Source organism: Apis dorsata, unplaced genomic scaffold, assembly GCF_000469605.1.
Source record: "Apis dorsata unplaced genomic scaffold, Apis dorsata 1.3 scaffold_27, whole genome shotgun sequence".
NCBI classification, from domain to species: Eukaryota; Metazoa; Arthropoda; class Insecta; order Hymenoptera; family Apidae; genus Apis; species Apis dorsata.
The window spans coordinates 733,707-754,329 of record NW_006263329.1 but is presented as its reverse complement, the minus strand read 5'-3'; the positions used below and the strand labels follow the sequence as shown (position 1 = coordinate 754,329).

The 20,623-nt window shown below is 27.1% G+C and overlaps 1 protein-coding gene across 1 annotated transcript in view; it reads left to right on the top strand.

The window, feature by feature from the left end:
* The first annotated feature begins 10,510 nt into the window (after positions 1 to 10,510).
* The window catches only part of LOC102674946 (tRNA dimethylallyltransferase), a 120,490-nt gene continuing 110,377 nt past the window's right edge, over positions 10,511 to 20,623 (top strand). Inside the window, exon 1 of the mRNA XM_006607989.2 lies at positions 10,511 to 10,705. Coding sequence (XP_006608052.1) covers positions 10,526 to 10,705 — 180 coding nt within the window. The 5' untranslated portion in view covers positions 10,511 to 10,525. The remainder of the gene's footprint in view (positions 10,706 to 20,623) is intronic.

Below are 20,623 nucleotides of genomic sequence, written 5' to 3'. Positions count from 1 at the left end.
TTTTTTTTTTTTTTTTTTTAGCCAAATTTAGTACGACGATTATGACTATACTTTAAACTGTCAATTAATTCGGAAAAGAGCGATTTAGATATATATATATATATTTTTTATTTTTCCCTTTTCCCTGTTCTTTTGTTTCACCATATATACGCGTATAATTTTTTTTTCATTTCTCCCTTCGATTGACTAAAAAATTTCCCTAAGCCTTCTCTCGACAAAGACATTTCTTCGAAAATTGCTCAGAGAGTAACCCTCGTCGTTGGATCGTGGAAACGTGTCTTCTTTCTTTTTTCTTCTTCTTTTTTTTTTTTTACTATCGTTTTCAATATACTCTTCTTTCTCGTTTTTGCTACACATTTTTTTTCTCCCGGTTAATTTGCGAAACACTTTTTATCCTTGTGAAACGACGCTGATTCGTATTTATCGAAGCTTCGTATTATTCTCCTCCATTTCTTTTCTTATATATTAAATATATACATATATATGTATATATACATTAAAAAAATAAAAAAAAAAATACTAATATTATATACGATTTTGTAATTTTATATGAAGATATAAATATTTGCACAGTTTCTTGAATATGCGTCACGTGATCAACTGGGAGACATCTAGCTTTAAAGATTAGGCGCGTTATTTGAAATTTTTAAAAAAAATCTTACAATTTTACGACCCTTGTCCTGTTTCAAATAGTATCTAACGTTGAACGCAATCCTGAAAGAAATAAAAAGAAAAAAAAAAAAATTAAAAAACATAGATATCGATAAAACGAGATATTTGACGAGATTAAAATGAACATACAGAGGAATGAGATATTATAAAAATTTGAAGATCGAATTTTAAAGATTATTAACGTAAATATTATAAGATTTATTAAACAGATTATTACACACAGAAAAATAACACGTTTCCAAGATCTGACGGCGATTTTGAAGAGTGCAAACGTACCTGCTAGCCACATAGACATTAAAAATAATCATAGTTAATTGTATAAAAGGACAGAGAGGTGGTATATAAGAAAGATTGCGCGTTTTGTAAACGACATACGTCGACGTAGCTTTAGCTTAGGAAAGGACAACGCAATTATATACTATTATAATACTGTTCATATATAATATCATTATATAATAAAAAAAAAAAAAAACGATTCGAAGTGGCGCGCGAGATTCGTGTTCAAATGTGTTCTATCGTTTATCAGATATAAAAAAAGAAACAAATATATTTTCATTTTTGTTCTATTATCTATTTTTTTCATTATTTCTTTTTGTTCGTTTTTACTTACTGATCCGTAAATACGTAATGTAATTAGGATAATTTTATTCACGCGTTAATCTAGATCTTCACGCGGACACGAACGAATCTTGCGATCTCCACGATGTTTCCTTTTTGTAAACTTTTTTTTTTTTTTTAAATGTAATACACGAGTGCAGTTTCAGATTAATTATAAAAATATACGCATACAGAGAACGTCCCCTCCTCCGAACACAACGATATCATAGATAGAACGATTATGCAACGTGTATCTTTTCTCTCGTGTTCTTTTGTTTTTTTCCCCCCTCCCCTTATTACGCGTATCTTTTTTTTTTGTTTTTAACTTACAACGTGTGTGGCCGACGACAAAAAGAATAATCATTCGCTGAATTTTCTTTTTCATTTTGCAACGCATACTTATTGCAATAAACAATGCCACGAGGACGATTTTCCATTGATGTGTGCGCGAGTATGCAAGTGTACGGATGCGAAGAAAAAATACAATTAAATTGAAACATTTAGAAGGTGTAAAGAGAAAGAGAAGAAGTGAGAGGGAGAGAAAGGGTTTGACAATGAGAAAACGAGTGATAAAGATGCGAGAGCGAGACTGAAAGATTCCGAGGATTCGAGAGTGTTTTTTTTTTTTTATGAATGTATAAAATAAAAAAATATATATATATATATATAGTTTCCTATGTGAGAAACAAACGTGTAAAGTCGTAACAAACCTCCAACGTTTTATAATAAAGATAAATAGGGAGGGGTTAATACACGTGCGTGAAAGAGGTAAGAAGAGGGTGAAGTTATGTGGTATCTTCTCTTCTAACGGATCTATATTTTCAGGGGCCCCCGGGGGAGGGGAGAAGGGTTCTCGACGAGAATACTTAAACGTAAACTTAGGTTTTTTATTCAGAGTAAAACAATATTTTTTATTTATCCCTTTATTTTTATATGACGTTGCTACTGGAAACCGTTTCTAGGTGGGGGGATGAAGATTGACGCGTGAAAGGGTATCGGGATGAGTGGATGTGAAAACGTCAGAATCGAACGAAAGAGGAGAGAGCGAATGGACGAGAGGGTGAAAATAGAACGAAGATAGGGGGAGAGGGTTTAATTAAATTGATGAGCCGGATAGTGGTAACCAGAGCTACACAACGAAAATGTACCATCTTTAAATAGAAGATGGGGTGTAAAACGACGGGGATCGTTATATATATATATATATATATATGTAAAATCCAGAATAGGATAGGAGTTGGAGGAAAAATAGTGGAAAAAAATAAATTGGGAACCCCGACAACACAGATTTTTGAACTGCGATATTCATGTTATACTATATTATATATATATACATATATATTATATATACAGATAGACCGATAGAATCTCTTATTTTTGCAAGAAAACCAGATTTCCGAAAAATGGAAAAAAAAAGTAAAAGTGAAAAGAAAAAATATACTGAAAATAACAACCGTTCGTCGTTGAGCGACAAGGAAGACGAAAGACATGTTTTTCGATTCGATTTTTCAATTTTTCTTCTCCCAATTGTTCGATTTTTTTTATATTGTTACAATGTCTGTCAATTTTTTTCTGTTTAATAAAATTCCATTATTATTTTTCTCGTTGATTATTAACACGATATGTTCCGGTTTCGATTTCGAAACCGGAAATTAAAAAAATATCCCAAATACGTCCTTCGTCTTCATTGATCGGATTTAATTCGACGAACGTGCACCACAGAGACTTAGCCGCTTTAAACCGGGGGTGGCGTCGTTGGAATTTCGTCTCGATTCTCGCGACGGTACAAGCTTTTTACGTAATCACGGATAATTTTAAAAGAGATAAAAAAAAAAAAGGAAGGAAAAATGAAAAATTGTGTAAAGTGTAAATCGAGGGACCCTACGTTCCGACCGTATGAAATATAACAAAATTGCGCTTTTTTTTTTTTTTTTTTATAAAAAAAGGAGATGTTTAGGAAACATGAGGGGAAAAAAGAAAAGAAAATTTTATCCTTCCTTCGAGAGGGATGGAGAACACAGAGTTTTTACATTATAAAAGAGAATTTTGGCCTCGCAAAGACGCAAAGTTCTCCGTGAAAAAGAGAGAGAGAGAATGAGAGAGAAAGAAAGAGAGAGAAAGAGAGCGGGTAGATATAATCGTCTAGGGTTTGATGCTAATTACCTATTATTCTATTATCGATTATCGAGCAATACTGTTAAGAATTATTTAACGATTAACGGTAATAACGATTGTACTACTCACTTTGTATTATAATAATATTTAATATATAATATTATATAATATATTATATTATACACTTTATATATAATAACCAATATATACCAATATATAGAACAGCATATATAATCTTCTACCTAATAATATAATATATTATCGATAATATTAATATTAATTATTAATAACGATAACGCATTACTATTTCGGTAAGGTTATCTCTGCGTGGCTAAAAGGGAGAATGCTTCTCGAATTTTTCGTTTCTATATCGAGAACGCTTTCGTGAATTTTTCTATATATATAGATATATATAGAAAATATATATTTACGTATGTTGTAAGGATTCGTGATCGGCCGATCTCGCGGATAATAGACGAAGTTAAACTGGACCCACCTCCTTATTAAAACTAAACGAATAAATAAATATATAAATAAATAAATAAAAAAAGAGTTCACTTGTACCTATACCTCGAACGATTGTTGGATAAGAGTTTAGCAAGCGGAAGGGAACGTTACGATTTTATGATTTTTAACGAGAGAACGATCGCGGTTTGTCGTTCCCCGACAATATCCGTGTCCTTAGCCCCCCCCCCCCCCCCCCCAGGTGGGTCTTTTTCTCTTTCTTATTTCTTATTTTTCCTTCCCTTCCGGTGGCACGCCCTTTCGAGACCGGAAGTTGTCGGGGAAAGCGTGCAAAAAAACCTAAGAGTCACCCCCGTATAATTTACGTAACATTTTATTAATGTATACATAAATACGCATACGCATGTTAACCGCGGGGAAATAATGAAAGATAAAAACAAAAAAAAAAAAAAAAGGAAAAAAAAACGAAGAGAGGAACTATAATTATATTAACTAACTAACGATAAGCGAAGCGCATCGCGGTGAATTAAGACACAACATTTATTATACAACAATATTATTAAGGGATGTGCCTGTGTACGCGTACGCACATGATTTCATATGATTTTTTTTTTCTTTCTCTCTTTTCTATTCGCGCCACGTGTATACGTGTACACGGTACGTAACGTACACCATACATACACACATAGATAAACACACATTACAGATAGATAGAAGATAATAAAATGAAGAAGTAATATTTATTCCACAAGTTAAAGAAATAGTAATATTAGAAGTAATATTTATATATCTATATTTACTATTTGCATATTATATTACGACGTAACTCTACGCTTCTCCCCGATTGGGGATGGGCGGGGTGGATTTTGTATAGGAAGAATGCGATAAAACATGTGAGAGAAGAAGAAAAGAAAACAAAAAGAAGAGAAAAGAAATTCAAAGGTGAGAGAGAGTGCACGAGTGTGAAAGATGGAAGGGAGAAGATACATGTGCTTATTTGTAATAATGTAATGGAAGTGTTGAAAAGGTACAGAGAGTGAGAGTGAAATTAAAGAGAGAAACTAAAATTATAGGAGGAAAGAAGAAAAAAAGATAGGTTTTGTACTTAAATTTAAAACAAAAAAAAAAAAAAAAAAAAAAAAAAAAAAAAAAAAAAAAAAAAAAGAAAAAAAAAAAAAAAAAAAAAAAAAAAAAAGAAAAAATAAAAATAAAAAAAAAGTAAGAAAGTCGTTCGCGCACCTAACACGCTTCGTTTATTATTTTGGTTTCCTTTTCGTCGTCGAGAAGGATTGTGGATTGTGGATTGTGGAGAGATATGATAGAGATCATATACATGAATAAAGTTGTTCCTTTTTAGATACGGTATTTCAAACCGTGTTTGAACGTGTTTGAACGTGTTGGTGGTCGACGATCGTTTTTGGTTAAGTTGAAAAAAAAAATTAAGAATCGTGCTCGATAGTTAGATGATAAAATCAAGTTTATAGGACAGCAATATAAATTCAGAGTGATGCGCATATTAGGAAGTTTTTTTTGTTACGTTAGTTGTCAACTGCGATCAGATTAGAAACGCAAGTTTTCGAATGTTTCTTTTTTCAGGAAAAAGGTGGTGAGACAGTTCCTTAACGTTTATATTTCGAATTATCTTATTATACGAATAAAGCTATTATCATTTACCCAAAAAGTGTATTTTTTTTTTTTGCACCCAGACTTCACGTCCAAATTCCTACATTTGCTCATTAATTGGGATGACTGAAGGTTCAATGTAACGATTCCAATATTGAAATCACTTGAAATTATTGTAAGTAGATTGGAGATTGTTTTATAAATACATCCAATTAATTATATATTTTAATCTATTTAAATCTATTTTAGATATTTAATTAATTTGGAGTTGTATCTACAATAATCTATTAATCTGATAATGGTCTTCGAATATTCGTGATTTCAAGACGAGTGAAAAGATTTTGGTAAGAAATTCTATTTCTTTTACAATGTAATAATAATATTCGAGTTTTCTATTCAAGTTTGATTTACAAAATATATTTTTTTAGAGCTGTAAAATGTCAAAGACATTGTACCAAATATCGAAATATGAAAATATTACTAATTAATTTGCGGCGAAAAAACACTAGCGTTATTAATCGGTATCTTTTATTACCAGTGATTTCTCGTTCTTTGTCGGAAGCAATAGAAGAATATTCAAAAGTATCGTTATCGTGCAGATAAAAGGGTATCTTGAAGGAATCGTTTCGTTTCGTAAGATCGAGTAATCGTGGCAACAACAAGGGATAGCTGGAGGGCTCGAAAGAGGAGCAGAACCCTTCGAAAAAAGGGGGAAAAAATAAGAATGAAAAAGCAAAAAGAAATGAGGAGAATATAATCGAATTCCAGTCATCCGCTTCATTTCACTCGTACCGTATATCACGTTATGGCGATTAACGGTACGATCGATGACCGGCACCGGTTTTACGAGCCTTTATTTCGCTCGTTGAATTAATTCGACGTCATAAAGAGGAAGATAATGGGTGGCTGGGATGCATCCGAAACTGCGAGTCGGCGAGAAGGTAAGCCAAAGCAGAAATTTAACGAGAAAGCCACCGTGGTAGTGGCGTTATACGAACGAAAACTATCCATTCCACCGATCAGATACGCTTTTTATCTTTTCTCTTTATTTTGCCTTACCCTTCTTGACTTTTGTTTCTTCCCTTATATCCAACTATTCTCTTTTTCTTATTTTCTGATATTTCCTTTATGTAAGTACTTTATATATCTCGATTTTCGTTTCATTCGTTCCTATACTATTCTACCCTCTTGTTTTGATTTAATTTCTCTTTAATATTTGGAAGATTCAATAATTTAAAAAAGTTCGAAAATTTAAAAATCCAAAAAAATTGAGAAATTTGGAATTTTTTTAATTTTTTAAATTACCATGATTCTAAAATTTCAAAATTTCAAAATTCTATTTAATCAAAAAATTCAAGTTCCAAATATTTTTCCTTAATTTTTTCGTTTTTTTCCCCTTCCTTAATGCATTCCTCGCTTACATTCATCTTTTTTACATCATTTTCCGCCCGATTTTCTTCTTATCATTATTTGAACCGCCTTCCTTCTTTTTTCCTTCAAGTCTTCCTTCTTCCTGCCTTATTTCCCTTTACGTCATCTCTTGGGTTGCTTTCAATTACCATTTTTTCTCTCTATCTTCACGATGTTCGCGTTTCCTGTGGAAAGTTCCCGTACAGTTGCGTCAATAGAGTATTTCGACCGGGCCAACTGCGATTAGGCGGTTAAATGTGAGAATTATGGAAAGCAGAGGCAAACGTGCGCGCATCCGCGCGGCTAATAAAGCGAATGATATATAACGGATCCCCGAAATATCACGTTTAATTGAGAAAGACGAGAAATCGTCGAGAAATTTTTATCGAGTATAAAATTGATTGTATAGATCAAATTCCTCGAGTTTCCATGATTGGGAGATACGTTGTACTTTATCCCTTATCTTTGAAATTTTTAGATTCTTCTCATTCCTAGGGATGTGAATCGATTATTTTTTCATTTCACACATATTTTGCATAATTGTGCTTATGTTTGACGTTGTTATATTTGATATATTAGAATTAAAACTTATTTTAATTGCAAATAATAAAATACATGTAATAAGCACGAGGAAAATTTATATCTGATGATCTTCGCGTTAAAATAATGAAGAGCTTGGTAAATTAGAATATAATGAATTCATTTTTAAAATTACATTTGCGACTTTATCGTATGAATAATTAAATCTGTAGAAATTTTGATGTTTTTGGAACTTTTAAAATTGAGATTTTTCGAAAATCGGAATTTTATGAAATTTTATCATTTCGAAATCTCGGAATTTTTAAAATATTTGTGGAATTTTATAATTTTCAATATTTTTACAATAGTTTCAATTAGTATGAATTTTATTTTTTATCAATACGCGTTAACGCAAATTTTTTTTTTATGGATTTTGTTCTATTATAGCTTTATTGAAATTTACAAAGCAAAATTGAATATATGTGTCTAAAATTTATTGCAATAGATTGTAATTTGAAGGATTTCAAACAATGAATTCTCCGAAATTTGCAGTTAAAACATATCTTTATATAAATTAGAAAGAATGTTTTAATATAAGAACATCATTTTGAAAGTGTCGCTTTCTCAAAATGTAAATATCCAGTATTCTTTGAAAGAACAGAATTGAAAGGACATTATGTAATTTAGAAAAAATTCAAATCCTGTGCCTGTGATAAATTAAAGTCTACTAAATCATCTCAATATTGCTTTATTAAACATTTATTTAGATTAAAATATAAAGTATAAAGAAATGTTGGACATTTTCATTTTTGAGCATGAAAATTTCCATTCCTTATTTAATTATTTAATTATTTTTTGCATACTGTATTAATTCTTTGTATTTATGAACACATGTGTTTTAATGTTAATACATGTGTTCTGATCTGGATTTTGAATTAAATATTGATATATATATATATATTAAAATTTATTTAAATTTTAATTTATTAAAATTGAAACAAATTGAAATTGATTAATAAAATGATCTTTTAATTTATGTGACATATGTATTGATTTGACATGATAAAAATAATTAATATTATTTTATTTTTATAGAAGAAAGCATATAAAAAAAATTTATTTACTTTTTTCTAAATTATTAAAAAGTAAAAATAGGATAAATCATAAGTTTTCTCAAGTTTCATGAATTATTCTTTAATTTTCTTAAAAAAAAATTTTTAGTTTTTTTTAGAGAAAAACTTTATGTAGAAAAATTATAAAAAAAAATATTTGAAATACTTAGGTAATAAATAATAAAGGTAAAGATAAAAATATCTGTGTTTAAAATATTTGAAATTTCTTTTCGAAAATATATCATTCCAATCCTTTTCTATATTATCAGCAAGAATGCAGTTATTGGAAAATTTATGATAATTACTAGCGAATTCAATAATATACATTTAACCATAAAATAAATTTATATATTTATCCTGAAGCGGAAAGAACTTAAATATATCAGATCCATATAATGATCAAATTATCTAGTAGATAGTAATTATCTATGATCTTTTATGATCAAGTTACTTTTTTTTTTACAATATTTTGTTATCTTATCAACATTTTTAAAATACGGCAAGAAACTACTTTTTCCTTTTTTTTCTGAAATATGAAGCTATATTTGATTAACCGTTTTGAATAAATAATTTAATGAAATAGATATACATAATTATCTAGGGATATAAATATAATAACTTAATCAGCAAAGTAATAGTTGTTGATATATAGATTTAATCAGTCGATGAGCCTTATTATCACTCAGCTGTTTAAATTGAAATACATCTTAAATTTTTTTAATTTTAAAAGTATAATTTATGATATAATTATGATACAAATAATCTAAATACTATCTTTTCTTTTGGATTAGAAACAAGAATGATTTCTGTTTTGATATATGTTTAATTAGTGTAATTGAAATATGTATAAAAATTAATTGTGATACATAAGATATCATATTGCTGTTGCCAAGTGAATAGATGATAATACTTATAAAAATGTCATTAATATTATACAATACTGGTACGTATCGATTTCTTAGTCTTCTATATTAATATCTTAATAATAGTATGATATTTCTTTTATATTGAATTTATCATATAATAGAAGAGGAGAATAGAAGAATAGAATCTAACATTTAGTAGATTAAAAATAAATAGAATAAAACTAATAAAATTTAACTTAAAATATTGTATTTAAAAAATGTATAAGTAAATAAAAAAATATAATTTTTAAATTATATTTTTTTCATAATTTATAACAAGATTTTTTATTTTGATAAATGAATGGAAAATTGATTAATTATTTTTTTGAAATTGTATTAACTTTGAATCTTGACAAGTTTACAATCAAATTATTTATTAAATATTATAAAAAGTATAATTTCAGTGAATTTATAAGATTATTTTATTATTGAATGAAATTGTGTGAAGTAAGAAAACTCAAGTCGAATATAATTTGCTAATGAAATCATTCATAATGTTACTGAAGTTCAATTGCTGCTATTCATGCTTCAATTAATGTAATTTTAAAATATTTCTAATTTTTAAGAGCATGATTGTTTATTGAAAAACGCATAATGATGCTTTTTAGATTTATAATAGAGGCCATAATAGAGACTGAGATGAATGCATAAATTTATTTATATGTTATTATGTTGTGATACGCAACAGAATAAAATATAATTTTATTTATGCATAATAAAAATTGATTTTGTATTTGATACAATATTATATTAAATAAGAAAAGTAAAACAAAAAGATTTTTATATCTAAATTAGCATCTTATATGTTTAAAAATTACAATATTTTCATATAAAAATTCAGATTTATTTTTTATAATTGAATATTTTTATTTTAAATGAATTTTTAATAAATTATAATTGAAAATATATAAAATTTCAATAATAATTTATTACAAAAAATGATATTACATTACAAAATGTTTTATTTTTAATAATAAAAAATTAAAGTAATATAATAAATTTAATATTAATGTCTAGCTTGAGCAAACAATTTTGAAATGCAATAAAAACTTATTTAAAATTGACCGCTTTTAATTTACACGACTGAATCAACGAAACGCGAAGCATATGCGCAGTAAGGCTACGCATGCGCAGTGTCAAGTAACCATAAGTGATTGTGAAAAGGTCGATATGTCGTGTGTGCCAGTTTTAGCAATTTTGGGATCTACAGGATGTGGAAAATCACGTTTGGCCATCGAATTAGCTTGTAAATTCTTCGGAGAAATTATTTCAGCCGATAGTATGCAGGTAAGTGAAAAAACAATTACTTATTATCTCATACTCTTCGTCGTGCTCCTTGTAGGTTAGGTGCGTATTCAAACGTTGTTTATTTCGAGAGATTCTTTCAATTAATATAGTCTAATTTCGTTTCAAATAAATATTTTAAACATATTAATTTATTTCCTGTATAAAATAACATATGTTGATCGTTAAAAATATTTCACTTGTCGATGCGATGGAACGGGTTACATTCTACGCAACATGTTCATTTCAGCTTTGAATATGTTTAGTATATACTTCTGTATGTATTTTAATATGGTACAAATGAAAATTTTTTGTTATATTTTATGCGATAGAAGTAAGTTTTACAACATTCGTTAATATATATTCGAATATTTTTGTGCATGTATTATTACAATTTATCATAATTACGCGTAATTTTTTATACATATAACTTATTCATATGTATATTGCAAACATTTTTTTTCTAACGTGAAAATAATGTATGCCATGTTTTCATATGGAGTATATTTCATATTTTTCTAGGAGCAAGTAATTTATTCGTGTTATTACGTTTTTGAAAACGTATAGAATAGAAATAGAAATATTTTTCATGCACAATGAATCGAATCATTTTATTTCATAACGGTATTCTATTATTTGAGAGATTTTTTATTTAGAACTCATTGATACATTTCTATTTATAATCGTTTTCAATGACGAATAAAAATTATTAAATCTTGACGAGAGAATAGATTACAGTGTTAAATAAGAGTATAATTGCAAAACTAATCCATCTCGTTCCGTCTGTGACTCGTTTTCTATTATCTTTTGTGTAGCTTGAATTCATCTGTGTTACAAAGGCTAGTTTTGATGATAGTCGTAGTTTGAACGTGGTAACATTTAGAGGGGGCTTAGAATTAATTGTTCTAATTGTCTTACTCTTTCACATGTATAAATAACCACAACGAATATTTAATTATACCGTTTGTGATATAAGGATGGTCCAAAATTGATTTTATTGATTTTATTGTTATTTAGTTAGAAAACTTCTTAACTTCTAACTTTCTATATTTAATTTCTTAAGATTCATATTTATAAATATTATTAAATTTTTTAGAGGTTTTATAGAAAAATATTTTTTTAATCATTATAGATTTTCTTTATTTAAAAATAAATTTATTATAAGTAAATATTCAAATTTCATAATTCTTTATTCTTTTTAATTAAATAGGTATAAATTTTCAATGTAGTATATTAAAATAACAAATTGTTTTCATATATATCATCAATATATATCATCATAGATTTATGAATGAGTACTGTTTCTTAATTAGATGTTAGATTATTAAATAAATCTATATGTATATATATGAATATACATGCATAGTTTGGATAGTAAAATTCTTATCAATTCTAAGAAAATGTTTTGCAAGAATATCTCGTTTAAAGAGCATAAAGAAATGATATTTTTGATGATGAAGAAACTAATTTATAAAAATAGTATTTCCATTTTATCTTTCTATCATTTAGAAGCTAATATATTAGCTTATATTATTAGCTTAGATTAATTTGAGATTATTGCATAATTTTCAAATTAAATATGCATTAAAAAAAAATTAAATATTTAAATTTTTAACTTTCAATATTTCAAAGGTTTATTTAAAAAAAATAAGATGCAACATTTAATTAGCTTTTGATATATTTTATTTGCAATTTTCACGATTTAAAAAATTTTATTTATTATGTAAATTATGTGAATAATATATATTATTATATGAATAATATATATATAATATATAGTTATTAATATAGTTATTATATAGGTGTTATTATATATAAGTATAATTATTGATGATAGAATAGAGAAGAAAATTATCTTATAGAGAAATAATTAGAAGATATAGAAAATTTTTTTTTATTTTAAATATATATTAAGAAAAGGCCTTACATGAAAAAATTTACTTTACTCTTCAGTTATTTTCACAAGTAGAATAATCTGTCGATTACTTAATTGTATTCAGTTGATAATTAGGTAAAATTTACATATAATTTATAACTTTTTGCCGGATAATGAAAAGATTTGAATAATAAAACTTCATTCTGTATTGTATTTTTCATTCTCTCTTCCTTTATATCGTTTATCTGAAAGAATAATTGCGCAACTATAAAAGAAGCATTCATTTTCATTTTATTAGTTTTATTACTTAGTTTTCTTTTTTTAACATTATTAATAAATTGTGTAAATATCATAAAATTATAATTAAAAAAAAAAGATAAGTTTCAATGAATAGATAATTCTTATATCGAAATAATTAAATATTTCAATATAGAAAAACTTATAATTTTGAAGTTACATCTCCGAAATTAATTCTGGTTAATTAATAATTGAATATTTTTAAAAATATTGCAGTAAAAGAAATCGGTTCTAAAACAATCTTCTTAAACAATCTCTTATATTTAACATATATACGAGTTTCATGAAATTGCTTAAACCCTTTCGTACAAAAAGAATTTATCAAGAAAGATAAATTAAGTTATGTAAAATGTTTCTCCAATTGACGCGTTATTTTACATATATCTTCCGCATTAATGGACAGACCGGGTTTATCTCGTACTTTATTAATATATCCGAGTGTGTTTTATTATCTTGTCGCGTTTAGCCTGCTAAGCAAACTGTTTAAATGCAAAGTAGTAAAGCTCGCATGATAGCCGCTATAAAGTAAGTGGATCGAATTAAACTTTGTCCTGTTTGAGTGTTCATTAGCTTGAAGGATCGTGGGATTTCCGGTTCTTTTTTTGGCCCTTGAATTAATAATATAGCCACGCTATTTCCTTTACATCACGCACTATATACAAAGAAAGTGAAAACTGGTCGAACATTTTCTTTTATTTTGTGTTCTTATTTTTTCCAAAGATATATAGATATAACTTCTCGTTCTTTGATCGTAATATTTTCATATTTAATTTTTTAATTAATGAAATATACTTTGTATTTGAATGTTTATATTTGTCTCATTGAATATTTCATTAGTTTTTTATTAATCCTTTTTATATTTAAATTATTTTTGTTTAAATTTTATCTTCGAGTTTTCATTTTGAGTATAAAAAAAGATGAAATCTTTTTTTTTTTATTATGTCAGATACGAAAGATATATATAATACATGGTTGAGAAATAGATTTTTTTTAAAAAAGAAAATTCGATACTTTTTTAAAATTTCGTTCAAGGTAATTTTAAATATCATACGCACATATAGTTTTTTTTTTTAATTTTTTTCATGGAACGAAATCATTTAGATCATCAATCCTTTGCATTTATCTTAATTATTCAACTGAATTTAATTATCAATAGGGAACGGAATTAGTAGAATAATGATTAGCTATTAAAGATGAATAAATCAAATTTTTCGTTTTAACAAAAAAAAAAGAAGATTGACTTTTGACCTGGTTAAAGTCATCTAATCTCTTCTCAATTCACTTAGAATAGCTATTAATTATAAAAAAGGAAATAAATACATGAAATAGAAATTAAAATTAGATTAATAGAATAATTAAAATTAAATTAAAAAAAAAAAGAAAAGAAAAATAAGAATATCATCGAAAAATATATTTTTCTTTTCTCTAGAAAAATTTTTTCCACACATTTTTCAGTATATGTGAATATTTTAGCGCGTAAGCAACGATACACATGATTTTACGCTTTTTATATTGACGCGTATCAATTCATCCTCATTTCAGATTTTAGTTTTATTTTTAAATGTTGCATGATCATTTTTCTCATGTATAAATCACATGTTCATGATTATTGTGATATTTCTGAATGTGTCCTCAAACGATTTCCATTCCATTCGACGTTAATCAATCGTCTGATTGAGGTATTGATCTCTTTTTTCTTATTATCCATACATAAATCATTATCCTTTTTTATCCCAAGTTTTTTCAACATTTTATTCTCTGTTTCTCAATATTTTATCTTCTCCCACGTTCTTTTGTCCCTGTATCATCGCTTGTAATTGACGGAGGATTTCCCTTCTAATTTGCGCAATCAGGAGAGACCTAGAGTTAGAAATGTAGTATTTCTTCTTGCCTTGAGTATCTTCTCTATTAACCTTTGCGATTATTCCATGTAATTTTTAAAATTATTCGTTTTTGCTTTTATTTTTTTCTTTTTCTTTAGATAAAGTTCATAGTTGTTGAGAAATTAAATTTTTTTAATTCAATTTTTTAATATATCGTTGCTTTTGATTCTATATCTTTTTAAAGTAATTTATATTTCAGTGAAGATGTTACTTTGCATATTGTTAGGATTAATTTGAATTATAAAGAGATTATAATAAGATTTTTCTAAAAAAAATCTTTTTTTTTTCTAGAAGATAATCTAATTTTGAAAAAGTTTCTCATTCATTGACGTGATTCAATTTCTTATATAACGTCATATAACTTGAATATATTTTAATTTTGCATTTCTTCTAAAGTAGATCTAATTATATCAGCTAATTATATTAGTTTCTATGTTTTTTTAAGAGAATAAAAAATTAATCAGGAATAATTAATTTTCAAAGGTTAATATTAGAATATTGATCTGTGACATTTTATAACATATTATAGATTGTTATTATTCAATTAATATGATAAAAATAAATATATATAATAAATGTATAAATTATTGTGTAGTTTAAGATATTTCGTAATATAATATTGAATTGAAATGTCTTTTGAATTATAATTAAATGCACGCGATGACCATTTAGACGGGTCAAGGCCGATTCATGGTTTCGAGATAATATTATGAAATAAGCCGGCAACTTTATCAAATATTATAATTTTTGTCACCGAATTAGAATTACATGCAAAAATTCCATAGTTATTTTCTAACTAGGATACATTATAGTCCATTATCGTCATTGATTTATTCGAACAAGAAGAATATTTTAAAAATATTGTATTTCCATTTAAAATGTGAAAGATGACATTGATATTTATATCCAGATATTAAATTTTTGATTTATTAATATTATGCAGGCTTAAATATATTTCAATTTTATTTTATCACAATTTTTTGAGGAAAGATAATTTAATAATGTTGACAGATTTACGTGGGATTTTTTGTAGGCATCGATTATTTATTCGTAACAATTGATTTATTACTATTTGTCTTCGAAGCATTTAACTCTTACTTGTCGTTTATCATCCAATAATATGATTTCTTCAATAATATTTCAATTTATTTGAATACGAATATAAAATATTGCAAGTAACGCTGAATTAAAAAAAATTATTCAATGATTTCGAAGACGAATCCTGAATTGATAGTAAATACATCGACCTAATTAAAAAAAATTTTTTTCAAGCAAAAAATAGATCAATTTTCAATCTCAATTTTCATCTTTATTGATCCAAGGATCAAAAATTCGAGGATTTCGAACGAACATAATTCCTGGATCATAATTTTAATTTTAAAATTAAAATTTCTAGCAATCATCCAGTAATACGATTACTATGAGCAACGCCCCATGAGACAAACGTCAAAACGGCACTTTTCGGTTGCGTGTAAACTAAGTTACACATGCACGTGTTCCATTGACCGTGGGGGTAACCGGGGAAATCCGGACAATGTCAGACACGTGTCTGCCCACACACGCGCCGAAAAAAGATATCTGCGAGTTTTGGTGACGATGGTGGCGCCGCCTACGAGATTTTTCGTGCTCGAGAACCATCGATGAGGTTATGAGAGAGTCATGGTGGTCCTTGGCGATATTATGGATCAACTGTTGGTGGAATTGTTTTTCCGCTAGGCTTGTCGATGAAATACCCTAGGGAGCGGTGACACGGCCAATCGTTTCTTCGGCCCTAAAATAGAGTAATTCTGACGCGAGTAAAACGTCGAACAGAGTTCGGTTGGTTGGACTTTCAGGGACGAATCGATGGAACGTTACGCGATACGGAGAAGTCGATGAACCGCGCGTGTACGGTTTGCTCAAAGTCCCACCGACACGTCTCTTTCTCTCTCTCTAGTGAGCACTTGGCCCACTGAATTTAAATATCGTCGTGTTAGGCCACGTAGGAATTCAAACGAGCGCGAGAGTTACTTAGAATACGTGGAATGCGAGCATGACCGCCAAACTCGCACGTTTTGGGCAAGGTACTATACAGGGTGTTAATATATTCATGTCTTTGAGAAATTTTTCGACTCTAGAAATTAACTCGTATAAAAGTTGATATATAAAAATTCTTAGTGATTTTTAAATTATAAGCAATGTAAAGTTAGGTTAGACGAAGTAGGATGGAAGTTGTTCTGTCTATCATCATCTCGCTTTATCTAACGGAAATTTAATTTGCTTATAACTCAATAAATAAATTTCAATCAACATTTGTGTTTGGCCTCCAAATGTGTTCTATGAATATATGTATGAATATATGTACTTATATGGATTACGAGTATAGGATTTTAAAAAGTTTCTTGGGAACATTATTGAAATTTTGTAATTTTATTTAATAATGTTTTTTTGGGGAGATTTTTTTATTTAATTGAATATTTTTGTTGAATGTATGTTAATATTCAATATTTTAATATATTCTGTAGAGTTTACAAAGTTTCTTAGAAGTTTGGCAAGTTGTTGGGTTCGAATTTTAATCTGGTTTTTATTAGATCTGCATTAGTCATCAAAGTTTTGGGAGATTTTCCAAAAATATTGGGAATTGGCAACATTGTTGGTTGAAATTTCATTCTAATCTGTTTTTCTTAGATTTTTTTTATCTTGGATTTCTATATATCTGTTATTTAAATGTTTAAGTAATAGATATATTTTGGTATAGAGTTTTGGCTAACTTTAACGCATCATTATTTGCGTAATTTTTTTCCACTTTTTGTTAAATATAATTAAAAGATACATGATACCTATAAAAAAATTTTAACTTTTTATCCATGTTATATTTACATTTTATTTTTCTTAGTTTACATATGTAGATACAGAAAGAAATGTTGAAATTATAATAATAATTTAAATATCTCGGGAAAAAAAGTGTTATATAATATTAAATATTCTATTCGTTCATATAACCATTTTTTTTTCTTTATAAACATTTTATATAATTGTGAAAATCTTGATATTAATTATTATAATTTTTTTTTTTTCTTTAATTTCTCCCATAAGAAATTTTCTTAAGTTTATTGAAGTTTATTGAAGTTGTCTTGAATTTATTGAAAAATTTTATTACATTTTTTAGTTTCGTTTACTATAGGATATATCTTAGAAAATATAAATAAATTTCTAATAGGTGACGATCATAATTATATTTTTTTTAACTTCTCGATTTTATTCTCTTCAACGGTTTTTCTTATTAAATTTCTTAACTTTTCTTATCATTTTATATAATTCTATTATCTGACATTCGTTATTCGATTATATTAAAAGATGAATATCGTTATTACTTTTCTTTTTTTCTATATATAATTAGATATATAAGATTGTATCAATAGAAATATTGTTAGTTTATAAAATTTCAGGGATGTTATATCGTATAAATAAATCGAGATTATCAGATTTCAAACGTGTTAGATCGCTATAAAAATTGAAACATAAGATTCAAAAAAGTGATAATTAAAATGTTCTAAAATATATAAGGGAACGAATTAACATACTTATCGGAAATGCTGATTCTACACGAGGATTAATCGTTATTGTACACTGGAAACCTTGTATTCCATTTCCTACTTTGTCCACGACATTGCTTCTCATCGTGACTTTGTTAAAATTTTCACACGTGAACTGCTTCATTGAGATTTTCTCGTCGATAGAGAGTTTCATTGATTTAAAACTTTCGTAGGAAACAAAGAGAATAGCTATATGCGTGAAACATTATTTATATATACATATAAAATACATAAATTTCCGTGCAACATTGTAACATTTAGATTATAGATTTTTATGCAAATATTATTTCTCATGTTATACAAGTTTTGCATATTTTATCTCAATGACGCGAATAAATATGCCACGTGTTTCTCCTGTGATGTTCAATGCTATAATATACGGATTATGATATTATATATCGCTTATTTATTATAATAATATTATTGATTAAAGATTAAAATTTCAGAAAAACTATTTTAATTATGATTTTAATAATTATATCGGTTTGTAATATGTATTTAAGTTTATTTTACTATTGATCAGAATGAAAATAGTTTTATAAAAATATAATCGAGGATAGATAATTGTGTTTTTGAACGAATAAAAATATCTGTACATTGGTAAAATGGAATAGAATCATAAAATTTGAAACAAGTTAATTTGATTTCACAATTTTATTAAATGTTCGTATGATAAATTTTAATATTTTTTTTTTTTTTTTTGTTAATTTTTTATCGAGATGATTATACGAATAAAACAGTTTCATAGTATGCAATGCTTCTGTGCAATACTAACTAAAGAATGACGTAATGCTAACACAATAAATTATACTTCTATTACAACATTTTGCGTAACCACTTCAACTTCACGCGTTTCATACATTATTTTACATATTCCATAGAAAAACGTGTTAAACCATGATTTGAACTTTGTTTCCTATTATAATACGCACGAAGAAAAACTTCAGCTCTTCGATCTATTCGAAAATTTTTCTATTCTGCGATTTCTATGAAGAACATTTTTTTTTTTAAAAGAAATTAAATTACCATAATTAAGATAGTTTTGAAGAATTGAATTTGAATTCATTGTTCGTTCTATGAAAATAAATGCCTCATTTAAACGCGCATCATATCCTTTCTTCAGAGGTTCAATTCGTTGTTTGACAAAGGGCACGATGTAATTTCGGGTCTATTAGAGGCTCGTGGGATAGAGCAGAACAGTGGATCACGAGCAATGCGGGCTTGAATAAGTTTATTCAATGTTCGGTAAATTGATTCGAAAAGAACTGTTAAAACAAACAGTTCTCTTCTTTTTATATGTAGGTATATATTCCCAAGGAAAAGAAAACGTTTATCTCGATTGAATTAAAATATAAAAATAATTTAAGGCAAATTGGTTCAGCTGTCAACACATGTTTTTTTATCCTCGAATTATTTTGTTTCCCACTTTTTAATTATCATACATGTAACGGATAACAACTACATCAATATTGAAATTTGCTTTCGCTCGAATTGTTACACGAATCTTCTCGTGCAAATAGAATTAGAATATTTTCAATCCAAGGAATGAGATAATAACATACTCACTTCTGATGAGAAAGTTGGAATTCTTTCTCTTTTAAAGATAGCCTTTAAAAAAAAATTTGCTGCATACATAAGATTCTCTGTCTGAAATTTAAAAAAAGTGAAATCAATATTTAGAATTATTCTTTCAAATAGTTAATTCAATTATTGAGACTTATCTATAGGATAATATTAAAATTTTGTTCTATAATTTTTCATAATTAAAAAATTGAAAATTTTAAGTCTCATTTGATACAGTGGAACATTCGAAATTTATTTAAATAATTGGATTATTTGGATAATTACTAGATATCTTATTAGATATATATATATATATATATATATATTTTTTTTTACGTAATAAACCATATTTGAAAATTGTTTAGTTTTTAATTAGCTCGACAATGATTGACAAATAATCTATTAACGATAATACAATTTTATTTCTATTGATCGATTATCTGAAAAATTGTTTATTAATTAGCTGAGATAATCGAATGTATTTCATCATGAATCAAAAGGTTAAGAAAGTGAATGTTTCCACAGAATTATCCTCTCATTGTATACGGCACGCGTTGCACCGATTTTTCCTTTCGTTTCAGGCAAAATATATGGTATGCATGCAGTTTTATTTGTGCGTATAATTTGTGTAAACGACCGATTATCTAATTGTCAGGGGTTATAGCATTCAGGAATTTAATAATGTATAGCTGTAACTGAAATTGTGAAATGCATTGCGAACGGGTTC